We start from the raw sequence: 14,695 nt of genomic DNA on the forward strand, positions 1-14,695 counted from the left end.
AAGCAAACTTTTTTTTTCCATTCTTGGTTCTATGTGCCATGTTATTCTTGAACTTTATGTAGTCACCAATAAGAAAAGACTTAGGGAAGCTTTGAACATATCTTGTACTTTTCATCAAAGCTAAAGTGCAAAATATCTCCATATCTCAGATATTTTAATAGGAAAAACATCAAACACACATAATAAAAGAACTGAAGTGACAGTAGAACTAATACAAAAAAACTCTTAAATATATACTGAAGACTACATATTACTACCAATTTTTCTTTCTTCAGCAAAATCTGTAAATGAGCTAAGTTCTCACAGAACTTAAGATTTTGTTTGACTCTCTTCCCCAGGACTAGAATTTCAGTTTAAGATTTTGTTTGACTCTCTTCCCCAGGACCAGAATTTCAGTAACTATAGGGAAAAAAAAAAAACAGAAAAGAACAACAAAAACACACAGAGAACATTGCATGACAATGGACACTAAGTTCATAACGAACCTCTTTTTAAAATGAGATATTATGGAAGAAAATACCATGAAAATAATAATCCTATGAGAATTGTTTTAAGCACAGTAAATTTGAGCCTTGGTCTTCATGAAGATACTAGTTTATATAGAAAACTACAAATATACAAGACTCTGGGGGGGGAGTCAGCATACATATTATTTAACATTCTGTAGGCCTAAAAAATTTTTGAGGGGCGAGAGAAAAGGATGGCCAAGTAAATCTGCTTAAGAATACAGAACTATGAAAAATTCCTGGGTCAAAAGGGTGCTCCAAATGGAACTACTTAGATACATATGACTTAGATATATTTTTTTAAAGGAAAGAAAAAGTACTGGGATAACTGCAATCCTTCCAAAAAGGAAATCTTAAATTAAGGGGAAAAGTTTCTAATAGTGTAAACGAGTCTGGCTCAGAAAGAAAATTAAACAACATATCCAAGATCTGTCCATAAAAGTAATGACAGTACATCTTTAATATTAAAGAAATAGGCTATAAAAAAGTTCAGTCTCAGAATTTTTTTTAAAAGCTCATTTGTGGTCCTTTGTGGGTGCGTAATAAAGTTCCATGGGTTTGTTCACTTTCCAATATTTCTCACTGACCAATTCCAACGAAAACGAGCCATTTAATACCTAAAACCAAAGAAAAAGAAAAAAATTAGAAAAATGGCACAAAGCACAATGGTGAAATGGAACAAAACATGACAGCCCACTATAATCTTTTAAAAATAAATCTTAGGGGGCCGGTAAGTGGTGTGGTGGTTAAAGTGCTGGACTCCCTTATGGTCAAAAGCGGTTCAAGTCCCGGACCCAGCAGCTTGAAAATCACACAGGGTATGCACATGTGTGTGCCCAAAATCTCAAGAATGGAGGAGAAGGGACTGCAGAGTGGCCATGCCCCCTGAGCGGTGATTTCTCACTTTCTTTCTCTCTGTCTCCAGTGAGCACACACACCTATGGCAAAAACCTAAACTAACTAACTAACTAACTTAGTAATGCATAAACAGAGTAAGTCTTGGCACTTGCACCATTTATAGCACAGCAAACAAAAGGTATCAGAAAGGTAACTGCCCTGGTGTAATTCCTTTTTCTCAGTGTTTTGGGGTTCTGCCCGGTCTTGATAGGCCACCCTCCACCACTTGCTACTCAGTCGGTCAACATGCTCCTTAAAAAAGATTCTACCATTGTAAATACTTACAGTGAACTGGCCACTGGCTGTTGCTATATAAATGGTATACTGTTTCTCACTGGCTGTATCCAGGTTCATCTGGTTTGATTCTCCTTTGCTTCGAAGTTCTTCTAAAGCTAACCTCACAGCCAGGTACTTGGATAAGTGATCAACAGTGGCATTACCTGAAGTCTTTATGTATCTGGAAGAATAATTAAGATTTTAATTTCTAGAATATACTAATTACAATAGATAATTAGAAGTATATAGAATATATAGTATTTATCACAAACTAATATCAGAAATATGTAACTCTAAAATCTAAAACTTTCTTATGGAAAGGTACAAGGGGGAAGTACACGCTCACTACCTGACTGTCAGGCCATGAGAGCTCTACCTGTCTTATCTTATGTAAAACATGACATAAACTGGGGCCAGCAAGTGGTGTGGTGGTTAAGGTGTTGGAGTTCCCACATGGCTGACCATAGTTCAAGTCCCGAACCTGGCGGCTTTCTCTCTCTCCCTCTCGGTCTTTCTCTGGCAAAACTCATGAAAATAATAATAATAATAATAATAAATAAAGTTAAATAAAATAATTTTTAAAAAAATGACATAAACTGACAAAAACTAATAGAAACACACAAAGTGCTAAGGAGAAAAAGGAACAACACATCTCCCCCTAACTCCACCGATGAGAATCTGCTGACTGCAGCAGTAAGAGGGATAGTAAGAACTTGAACAAATTTCTGTCTAAGAATGAACATTTCAGGTTTTTCAGACTGCAATGAAATCTCATCTTGAGTTTTTTAAAGCATGCTATAGCATTCAATTAACTGACTCAGCAAATATTTGAGACTTACCGGTTTTCGACGGTAGGCTGTGTGCTAGAGATACAGTGATAAAGCAGTCATCTTTGCCAGCATAAATTTTAGAGCCCACAGGCACCCTAGAATCATTAAGAACTCTGAACGTCCCTTTCCCCCTCTACCTAGGAGGGCCATCCCTTTCAGATGTGCAGGTTGGGTGAGAAGCACATGAGGAAGAAAACAACAATCCAGGCACCTTGTACATCTAAACTGAGTGCTGATAATAAAAAAAGATGACGAATACTATTCCTACTTCTTATGCAGAATTACCTTTTAACTCCAAATCAGACATTCTGAATTCAGAGAAACTGAAACAAAAGCACACACTTACCTTGTCTGCGCACTGTCATCCTTTTCCATAAGTGTAGGATGAGGTCTGAATACTAATTCAATTTCACTAGCACCATCCATTACTGGATCAATTGCCACTGTTGCATTATTGTTATCGAGCTCAAGCCCGGAATCGTCAGATGTTTTGGTCCGTTTGTTACTAGGGCCGGCTTCCTGATTGCTGTGTGTGGATGCGTTACTGCAGTGTGAACTGTCACCGTTATCTTCTGCTCCACTACCGTTTTCAATCTGTTGTTTCTTTCCTCGCTGTAATCTAATTAAAGAAAAATGCATACAATTTCTATTTAGGCTTTCAGAGCATCAAATCTGAAGCGTGCCTGTGATTAAATCATAGATAATCCTAAAAAAAAAATCTTACTGAATTTGCTCTATGTTGGATAATGGCATTGTTTCTTTCATGTCCCTGAAAGATCTAGAAAAATCTTATATACATAGGCAATCATTTAAATGATTAAGTATTTTTAAAAAAAATAATTATTTTCTTTTTCTTTCATTCATTCATGTATTCATTCATTTTAATTTGATCAGAGAGGGACAGAGAGAGGGAAAGTGAGAAAGCAAGCAGCCACGTCTGGTTGGCCATGTGGAAATCCAGCACCCTCAACCACCATACCACCTGCCAATTCCTAAAATAAATACTTCTTTTCATGGAATAATTTTCTTTATGGAACAAAAGAAACATAAATTACTGGTAGATCCATATTTATTGGGTTGTCGGAAAAGTCATGATGCGTCTTTGCATAGAAAAATGCATCAACTTTTCCAACAATCCAATATATTTTGATCATTTTGTTATGAGATTTTAAGTTTAAACATAGGTATGATTTGGGGCCAGCTGGTCGCATAGTGGTAAAGGTGCCGACTCCCACATGGCTGAACAGAGTTTTGAGTTCCATACCTGGCAGCTTTCAATTCATGCTGGTTGCATGCATGAGTGAGCATGCCCAAAATCCTAGGAGGCAAATCGAGGAAAAAGGACTGTGGAGCGGTCATTTCCCTGGGTGGGGTTCATTTCTCCCTTTCTCTCTCATCGGCTCTAACTCTCTGTCCCTCTCCACTGAGCAAATTATGCCCTTTGGCAAAAACTGAAAAAAAAAAAGAAATGAAAAGAAAAAAAAAGAAAGAAAGAAAGGAAAAGGAAAAGAAAGGGCACGGTTCAGATATGAAATGTAAAAGTTCTGAGAGAAGGTATTTATGCCTCCTTAGTTAGAAATTCTTAAAGAAACACACTAAAAAATAAATGGTACGCACTTCCTGCTCACCTCCTTTCAAGACTGCTACTGCAGTGTAAAATTATTCTTATGAGGAAAATAGGATGGTACCTATATTTAACCAGCAACTGGATATAGAAGCAACTTTATAACAAGTTCATTCACTTAAAACCAATTACTGGGCAAGCCGCTTTATGTTTATGATCTTAAAAAGTCCAAACAACCCATTAGGGAGTTAACACTTACTTTTACTGAAGAAATAAAGTGTAAGGTTAAATAATATGCCTACAATTATCCCGCCAGTAAATGCCAGAAGCAAAGCCAGGACAGGACACTAAACAGATTATTTCTACCATACTATTTTTCTATCTGTATATATAAGAAAAAAGCAAGGATATATGATTTAAAAAAGAAAACAAGAGAAAAGAAATGTGAAAGAATGACATGAACTTCTAAGAATAGTATCATTATAACGTTTATTGCCAAAACAACGAAATAATAGCCCACTGGTCAGGAAAGAAGCTCAAGAACTCTTGCTTTTCAAAAATTAAACATAAAATCCTCCTTACATTATCAATAGTTCATTTCAAAACTAAGAGGGGATGATTAATACATTAAATGGCAAAACTGTGATTCAAAAACATAGATTATCAGGAAAGTCACGATGGGGGTCAGCAGGTAGCATGGTGGTTAAGATACTGGACTCTCCGACATGGCTGACTGCAGTTCAGTCCTGGACCTGGCAGCTTGCTTTCTCACCTTCCCCTTCTCAAGCTCATGCTCTGTCTTCTTTGGTCAAATTAAAAAATAATAATAAACAAAATTAAATATTTTAAAAATAGAAGAAAAACAAGAAAAGTCATGACATATTTTTCTAAGCAAAAATGTGTCATGACTTTCCTGCCAACCCAATAAATATATACAATGGAATATTATTTAGCCTTACAGAGGGAGAAAATCTTATCACTTGTGGCAATATGGATGAACATGTTGAAGACATTACACTAAATGAAGTAAGCCAGTCAGTCACAAAAGCATTCACTCCTATAATACCTAAAGTATTCAATTTAACAGGAGCAAAAAGCAGAATGGTTATCAGGAGTTGGAAGACGGGAAAACAGTTGAGTTATTAACAGGTACATCATTTAAGTTTCATAAGATGCAAAGAATAAAGCCAAATGGTTCTGGAGATTAATTGCACAGTAACATCATTGTACTTAACCGAACTCTACAAATAAAAATGGTAAGATGGTAAATTTAATGTTAAAGTTTAACAGTTAAGATTTAAGAAGCCCAGCAGGGCACATGTGGTCCCACAAGGCCAACAGTGGTTCAGGTCCCAGAACTGGAGGCTTGCTTTCTCACTTTCCCTCCCTCTTTCTGTCTCTCTCTGGGAGGGAGGGAGGGAGGAAGGAAGCTGGCCATAAAATAAAGTGATCTAATTCATTTACTAACATACTTGTTTTTATCCCACAGCTCTTCAAAAAAAGGGGAAGGAAGTGACAGATTTTTTTTTTTAAATATTTGAGAGATTTATGCTATTGGACATATATGCTTGCCAGACACAGACAGGAAGTGATAAATCACCCCCTAGGGGGGATGGCCATGCGACAATCCCCTCTCCTCCATTCTCCTCATGGGATTTTGGGCATGCACACATACACACATGCCAGCATGAGTTTCAAGCTGCTGGGTCCAGGACTCAAACTGTGGTCAACCATGTGGGAGCTAGCACCTTAAACCATTCCACCTGCTGGCCCTGAAAGAGTTCATATTAATTTGGGGCAACATTTAAAGATTAATGTTCCGATAAGAGAGATTAATACCCTATTATATCCTCTATCAAATTCCATCTATAATACCACACTATCCTGACAGTATAGCATTTTAAGAATGACGTGACACTAAGCTGCATCTTGAATGTCACGTGAGGAACAACACACTAGGAACATGAAGACAGAGCCTTCAGGAGTATGTCAGAATGTAAATCTACACCTTCTGATGTAGTGTTCAGTGAAGAAGATGAATATATCTACATCTGGAATTTGGTAACTACACACTGCATGTTGTAGAAAACCACACTGTATCTCCCCTGCAAAAATTTTAAAAAATAGAATATGGATCCACATGAAAACATTTAAAAAATTAGTAGAAGTAGGGTCTGAAATATGTATAAAATCCAACTATTTTGACAGAAGACAGATCCAGACTGTGGCACACCAGAGTTTAATTTTAATTCAATATAAAGGAAGAACTTCTTTCACATTTACATATTCAAAACTATTTACTGAGCAGATACTTTAAGTTAAGCAGTTATAATAGTGGAGCTGTAAGTCAATGGTACTGACACAGAGAGCTCAGTCTAGTGTGGCAGATAACACATCCCAGAGTGATACCCACTGTGGAGGAAAGTGAGGCAGAAGGGTAAGGAAGTATGGAGCCCTACGGTGGATGATGGGAACTCAGCAGACAATTGACGGAGCACTGGGCAAGTTAACTAAAAAAAGGAGGTTCCTGAAAGAGAGAGCAATTAAGTTCAAAGGCCCTGAGGAGATGAATGCTTGGTGAATTTGAAGACCTGTACAGAAGATATAAAGAAGTTGCCAAAGAATAAAAAGGGGATCTTCTGTCCACACACACACACACCCACACACACACACACACACACACACACGCCCACGAAGTATTCAAGCAAAACCAAAGGATTATCTGTGAAGGATTTGGCAAAGAATTTTACTGTTCTTGACAGAAGGATAAACTGATCAAAAGTCTTTCCAACTCTTAAGAATATATAATTCTTTAAATACATTCAACATTTAATGCTTTATCTTACTTTGATAAATACAGCAGCAGATCAGTTTAATATGAAAAGTCTCATAGAAGTTCATGGAAAATGCATACAATGGGAAAACTCTGCATGGATTTCAATTCTGGGGGATACCCAAAACACTTGTCCACTGTGGTTCGAGTCCTGGATCTGGAGGCTTAAACTTATGGTAGGCACACATGTGTGTGTGTGTGTGTGTGTGTGTGTGTGTGTGTGTGCATGCGTGCTCAGTATCTCAAGAGGAGAAGGGATTGCAGCATGGCCTCCCCACTGGGGAGTGATTTCTTGCTTTCTGTCTCTGTCTTTCTGGTGAGTGCATGCATCCTATAGCAAAACCCTCCTCAAAAAACAAAAGAAAAAAAAATTTGGTCTGAAGTACTATGAAAGAAAAGACATCAGTCTGAAGAATCCTATCAGAGCAACAAGAATTCTAAAAACGAAGCAAGGAACTTCAAATTTACAATGTGTATAGAAGAATGGAAATCATTGGGGACCAAAAGTTAGCGTAATGGCTATGTCGCTGAACTCCCATGTAGTCGACCGTGGTTCGAGTCCCGGACCTGGTGGCTTAAACTCACGCCGGGCATGTGTGTGTGCGTGCCCAAGATCCCAAGAGGAGAATGGAGGAGACGGAATTGTGGCGTGGCCATCCCCCCTGGGGGGTGATTTCTCGATTTCTATCTCTCTGTCTGTCTGGCAAGCGCATGTGCCCTATAGCAAAAATCTCTCTAAAAAAAGAACAACAACAACAAAAAGAATGGAAATCATTGATGATTTTAAAAATTTAGGGGCCAGCAGGTGGCATGGTGGTTAAAGGCACTGGATTCCCACATGGACGTCTGCAGTTTGAGTCTTGGACCTGGCAGCTTGCTTTCTCACTTTTATTTTCTCTCTGGTCAAATTAAAAAATAGTAACAAATGGAAATGAATAAATATTTTTAATGGTTACTTCAAAGTTTCTGGCTTAAGTAAGCGGAATAATGGAGTTATCACTGATTGAAATGAGCAGGAAAGACAGTACTGAACATGTTAAGTTTGAGATTCTTATTAGACAGGTGTACAGGAGAAGATGAGTCTAAAATTCAGATTAGTCCAGGATGTATATATAAATCTGGAAGTCATTAGCATATTGATGGTAATTAAGGCCATGAAACTGGATGAGATAATCAAGAGACAGACTAATCCCTGAGGTATTCTACCTTTAATAAGAGTTAGGGCAACTGAAATGAAACCTAACTTAGAAAAGGACCACTTAATGACATACAAAGGAAACCAGAAGAATATATTCCTGCAAGCCAGGTAATAAAAACTACTCAAAAAGGGAGAAATGGTGTCAAATGCTGTTGTCTTAGTCCATTATTGCATTGCTAACAGAAATACTTGAGACTGAGTGATTTATAAAAAACAGAGGTTTATTTGACTCATGATTCCGGTGGCTGAAAAGTCCAAAGGCCTACAGGCTGGCTTGTATTACAATATAGCTGACAGAAGTAGCAGATAGCAGGCACACAGACACAGAGAGTATTCTAAGGACAACCTGCTCTTGCAGGAATTAGCCCCTTCCCATAGGAACTAGAACTCACTCTGTCCCTGAGGAGACAGCATCAATCCATTCATGAGGTGGGCTCCTTCATGATCCAGTCACCACCCTCTAAGCCTCATCACCTCCCAGCACCATTATATTGTGGACCCAATTCCAAAACATGAATCTTTGGAGACCAAAGCATTATCCAAACCATAACAGCTGCTAAGTAAATGAGGTCTAAGAATAAGCCATTTGTGACTAGTTATCTGTGACCTCCACTTTGATAAGAGCAATATGATGGAACTAGGTAATGAGGAAAGTCTGACTAGAGTGAGGGTTAAGGAAAAAAATGGAGATAGATACAGACAACTCTTTCAAGGAGTGTTGCTAAAAACGAGAAGAAAAACAGAATAGTAAGTATAAGGAGAATCAGGTATGTGAGAGAACCTAGTAGTACTTTATTATGCCTAGAAAAGCATGCATGCACGCAAACACACACAGAGCAAAAAAAGGCAATCATGCTTAACTACTGTTTTTACTGCATTTACCTTTTCAAAAAGTAAATTCGATATTTAATAAAGTGTTCGGAAAAACTGCCGCCCTCTCTGCACCTCTTTCCCATACCTGTTCATGGCTTGTATCTTCAGTCCTTCCTCAGTGCTGTGACTGAGTGCTTGCTGATTTTTGTGCTTGTTGATCCTGGCTAATACTCTCTCCTGATGAGCTTCATACTCATCACGACTTGGATAAATTTTGCTGATGAGTGCATCAAAGTTTGGGTCTGGCCTTAGCGATCTTTTGGAAACCAGCTTTTTCCGGCAAGTAGGACATTCTTTATTGCTAAATTAAAAAAAAAAAAAAAAAAAAAAGGAAAGAAAATGTAAATAATGCCAGTGCCCTTGGGCTAAAGACAAAAATATCCAGCTTCCAGACGGTTATCTTTATTCTGGTACCTTTACTAAGTCAGAAACTTACACTGATTAACTTGAATCTCCTTTAAAGTCCTACTCGGATTTTAAAACATTTGGAAGCCTATGATACTCTGTACCACTTGCTAAGAGAAAAATCTGAGTACTTCTACCAATGATGATTTCTATATAACCATTTTAGAAAACAGAAATCTCTCCTAATTTTTACTTCCTCTTTCTGATATCCATACCATATAAAAACAAACTACCCACTAATATATATTAATTTCTATCTCCTTTTCTTTCTTTTAATTTGCTACAGGGCACGTGCATTCACCACAGACGGGGACAGGAGAGTTGCAAGAAAGCACCCTCCAGGAGGAATGGCCAAGCTGCAATCCATTCTCTAGAACTCCTCTGGGGATCTGTGTACACACACATGTGCCTGGCATGTTCTTCAAGCTGCTGGGTCTGGCACTCAAACTGCACAGATGGCCTTGGGAAATCCAGCTGCCTTATATCCCACACCACCAGCTAGGCCTAATTTATTTCTTACCAATTCTTTTATTGAAATAATACTTTGGGGCCAACAGATGGCATAGCAGTTACATCACTGAACTCCCACATAGCCAACTGCGGTTCGAATCCCGAACCCAGTGGGTTCAAAATCATGCCAGACATGTGTGTGTGCATGCCCAAGGTATCAAGGAGAATGGAGGAGAAGGGGCTGCTGCAGTGTTGCCATTCTCCCTGGGGGGGTGATATCTCACTTTCCCTCTTACTGTTTTTGTCTTTCTGACGAGTACACATACCCTAAGGGAAAAGACCTCTTATAAAAAAAAACAAAAACAAGAAAGACTGCTTTAAGGGTATTATTTTATATACATAAGTTAAAAAAACATTTCATGTTATGTCATTTCCTCAAAACACTCACCCTGTAAGTCTTCTAAAACTATATAAAACCAAAATATTTGAAAACAAAGATTCTCCAATAATTAAAACCTAGACTTCAGAAAAATATCCAGTTCTCAATCAAATACTTACAATGAATGTACTTATCAAACCACTTAGAGCACTATCATGGTATAAATTTAAGTACTTAGTATAATTAATTTCAACATACCCACTTCTTAGAGCAGTAATAATGCAGTCTGCACAAAAACGATGTAAACACTCCTTTGTAGTCATGGTGTTCTTCAACATGTCCAAACAAATTGGGCACATTAATTCACTATGTAGACTTCGAGGCGAAACCACAATTTCCAAGCCATCTGTTATTGCCTCCTGTAAAGACAGTCAGTTTAACATTAAACTCTACTTATTTTTTTAATTATTATTGGTAAGTTCAAACATAAAAGTACTGAAAAAAGTAAAAATGAACACTGACATACACATCATCAAGCCACCACTGTCAACTATATGTAATTTTTGTTTTAGCTATCATAATTTCCAACTCTCTTTAGCTCCCCCACCACTGCATCATACAAATGCTCTGTATTCTCACACTACAGTTAACATATTAATGTATTTCAATGATAACACTGGGAAACTAGCCTGTTATAATAAAAGAAAAACAAAAGCAGAAAAACACTGATTTTGAAATTAGATGCTTTAAGTTCTAGTTCTAGTCATATTGAGTCGTATGATTCTAAGTAATTATTTAACATTATTTTCTTACCTACAAAGTGAGAAAGTTAAGAGCTAAATGAACCCAAAGAGTTACGCTATCTTAAAAAATAACACCATTTTAATATTAAAGGTTTCATGCTGCCTATTAAAACAGTTTAAGAGTCTTATAAAAGTATTCTCTAATTTGTTTCACAGAATTTCATTTTTAAATCACTTCTGAACTGGATAAAGTCTTGGTCTACACAGCAATTGTGTACAAAGTAATCAGGTTCTCAGACTAAGCCACAGGCTGATTTAAATTATGACACATCTGATAACATGTACTATAATATCTAATTGTTATGCCTAAAAATATTCTCTACAAAAATCCATTTGGAGTTCCAGTACAGAATTACAGGACACATATCCCGTGCGGCAGGATGATTAGTGAGTCACTTTATCACCACCACTGTCCAGCCTCTCCACGGCTGGTATGGGAAACATTACCTAACTTTAAAGCCACCAACACCAGCTGCTGCAGACTGAGGAGTTTCAGTACGGTTGATGCTCAAAAGGAAAATGTGGGCAGAAATAAGAGGCTTCCACTATGCTACTAACACTACTAACACTCCACTGCCTCTCCTTTATCACACTGATGCTTTCTTTTTATGGAAAAGTATGACTATCTTTTTCCTACAGAAAAAGACACGGAAACTATACATACTGTCCACAAAAGGCTCAAGTAAAATATATTTATATTTATAATAATAACTACCACTATAATCAAGTGCCTGTTATGTTTCAATCTACGTAAAGCACTTTCTATATTTCACTTCACTTAGTATAACACTTATATTTCACTTCACTTAGTATAACATTTACATAACACTTTTAAAAAAAAATTATTTCTTTGGGGCTATCAGGTAACGTTGTGGTTAAGGTGCTTCTCCCCCCCAACTCCCTCCCATGGCCAACTACAGTTTGAGTCCTGGACCTGGTGGCTATCTTTCCCGTGTTTCTTCTCTCTCTCTCTCTCTTTCTGTCTCACCCTGGTCAAATGAAAATAATAATAATAATAATAATGATAAAAACCAAATAAAATAATTCTTTTTTAAAAAGAATTATTTTATTATTATTGTTCTTTAATTTGATCAAAGAAGGATAGAGAGAGAGTGAGAATGCAAACCACCAGGTCACGAATGCAAGCTGCCAGGTCTGAGATTTGAACCATGGTTGGTCATATGGGAGTCCCGTGCTTTAACCACCATGCCACCTGCCAGCTCCCATATACTTTTTTTTTTTTCTGGAGAGGTTTTTGCTATAGGGCACGTGAGCTCACCAGACAGAGAGAGACAGAGAGAAAGAAAGCGAGAAATCACCCCCCAGGGTGGATGTCCACACCGCAATCCCTTCTCCCCCATTCTCTCGGGATCTTGGGCACACACGCACACGCACACGCACCCGGCGTGAGTTTAAGCCACCGGGTCTGGGACACGAACTGCAGTCGACTACGTGTGAGTCCAGCGACATAGCCATTACGCTAACTGCTGGGCCCCAAGCTCCCCATATATTTTTTATTTTGATTTCTATAACCTCTATTTTATAGAAAATTAGTGTCCTCGTGGGGATGCTACATAGTAAAATGTGAATGACGCCCCCTAGCTGTTCAAGAAGAAAGAGAGGACACTACATCTGCATTTTCAACACTAAACACAATTTGAAACTTAATTCCACATTCTCACCCAGTTTTTTACTCCATTTCTCTGCCTCTCTGTGTAGCAACACTTCTCTGAAAGTATGACTATTCATTTTTCACATATTCTTCCTTACTGGACCATAAATAGACAAAATTATCATCTCCTTAGTTCAGGACATGAACCAATGATAAGAATGTACCATGATTCCATTCAACCTTCAATTAGTATGATCTGTCAATCAAGTGAGTTTTCTATTTTCCAAGCCCACGAGCACATATTCTCAAACCTAATATATACCTTTCCAATCTTCATCTATTTAATACGTCAGCAGTGTTAAACACATTAGTATCTTCCTTCTTGAATTACTTCCTTTAGGTTTTGAATCCTTTCTCTCAATTTCCTGTTTGCCCTTCCTTTTCTCGAGATGTGCCTTCTCAGTCTCTTTCACTGGCTCCCTGACCACTGCCTAATTTGTACATGCTGAAGCAACTCTGGATGGGGTATGGCCATCTACTCATTTTGCGGTAATCTTATTCATCATCATTGCTTAAAATGTGCTGAAAACCCCTAATTTTCTATTTAGTCCAGACTCTCCAGTTAGTATCTCTGCCTGCCTATCTAGTAGACACCTCAAACTTAAAGTGAGTCCAGTGTAAGCATGTTTTTTTTGCCTTCAAACCTGCTCCTGCTATAGGGCATGTGCGCTCACCAGACAGACAGAGACAGACAGAGAGATAGAAAGCGAGAAATCACCCCCCGGGGGGATGGCCCGCCGCAATCCCTTCTCCTCTTGGGATCTTAGGCACGCATGCATACGCCGCCCCTGACATGAGTTTAAGCCACCAGTTCTGGGACTCGAACCGCGGTCAACTACATGGGAGTCCAGCAACACAGTCATTAAGCCAACTACTGGTCCCTCAAAATACTCTTATTAACCTGTTATAACACAAAGGACTTGCCCTTTATACAACTTCTCACATGTGTAATTATGGATATACACTGATGTTCTCTTTATGTGAATAAAGATTAATTATCCTACAGAAAAAGACATGGAAACTATATTGTCCATAAAGGGCTCAAGTAAAATATATTTATATTTACAATAATAACTAACACTAAAATCAAGTACTTGTTATGTTTCAATCTCTCTATGTAAAGCACTTTCTGTATTTCACTTTTACTTTTTATACTTATACTTATCCATAACACTTTTTTTATGTCAATAAACTTCACAGGTTGGTACCATGTATGTCTGTTTTATTCACCACTATTCACCTATTGCCTAACACAGAAGCTTGTATAGAACATACAAATTATTTGTTGAAGCAATAAAGGAAGTAACAGTCAAATACATATAAGTCAGAACTGCCTGCATATGAATTTATTATTACTGTTATGTTCTAGTTAAGCTTTCATTTTCTAAAAAAGTATACCAGCGTACATAGGTTTCATAGCTGCTACCCCCCCCATTTATCTTATTATTTATATTACCTGAGGTGTTCGTTGTAATTCATATAAACTGAGTTCCCATGTTTTACTTAATGGCTGAGTTCCGTTTGTCTGCACAGCCTGAGACATTGCTAGGGATAAAAAAGAGACAAAAACAATTTTAGTATTTGAAAGGGAAGTGCTACAATGCAAATTTATGTGAGTTCCCTGCCCCGTTTATACAGTGAAATCTAATCTCCAATGTAATAGTATTAAAAAGTACAGCTGTTGGAAGATGATTAGGTCACAAGGGCCCAGCCCTCATGGATTAGTACCCTTATATAAGAGGCTTGAGGGAGTCTTTCTGCTGTCCTGTCATGTGAGGACACACAGAAGATATTATCTATGAGGAACACACCCTCACCAGACACCAAATCTGCTGGTACCTTCGTCTTGGACTTCTCAGCCTCCAGAACTGTGAGCTATAAATAAATTTCTGCTGTTTATAAATTACCCCGTCTAAAGTATTTCATTATAGCAGACTGAATGTACTAAGGAAATAACTCTAAAAGCTGATTCGGGGGAATTATTCTTATTCTTAAAAAGAAGCTTAAGA

General features: G+C 37.8%; 1 protein-coding gene across 1 annotated transcript; it reads right to left on the reverse strand.

The window, feature by feature from the left end:
* Positions 1 to 364: 364 nt before the first annotated feature.
* On the reverse strand, positions 365 to 14,231 carry RNF2 (ring finger protein 2). Its single transcript, XM_006143866.3, has 6 exons — positions 14,143 to 14,231; positions 10,470 to 10,630; positions 9,063 to 9,278; positions 2,856 to 3,128; positions 1,689 to 1,860; positions 365 to 1,123 (listed from the first exon to the last, which is right to left on the reverse strand). Exons 1-6 carry the CDS (start codon positions 14,227 to 14,229, stop codon positions 1,022 to 1,024), a joined length of 1,011 nt encoding a protein of 336 aa, XP_006143928.1. The 5' UTR covers positions 14,230 to 14,231; the 3' UTR covers positions 365 to 1,021.
* Positions 14,232 to 14,695: the final 464 nt, after the last annotated feature.

This window comes from Tupaia chinensis, unplaced genomic scaffold (assembly GCF_000334495.1).
Source record: "Tupaia chinensis unplaced genomic scaffold, TupChi_1.0 Scaffold000112_1, whole genome shotgun sequence".
NCBI lineage: Eukaryota > Metazoa > Chordata > Mammalia > Scandentia > Tupaiidae > Tupaia > Tupaia belangeri.

Bases quoted from the DNA above. Each gene is read 5' to 3' on its own strand.
- RNF2 (XM_006143866.3), bottom strand. From the start codon at position 14,229: ATGTCTCAGGCTGTGCAGACAAACGGAACTCAGCCATTAAGTAAAACA. The intron at 10,631-14,142 runs GTAATATAAATA...CTGTCTTTACAG, and splicing joins AATTACAACGAACACCTCAG to GAGGCAATAACAGATGGCTT. The intron at 1,861-2,855 runs GTAAGTGTGTGC...TTATTCTTCCAG, and splicing joins GATGACAGTGCGCAGACAAG to ATACATAAAGACTTCAGGTA.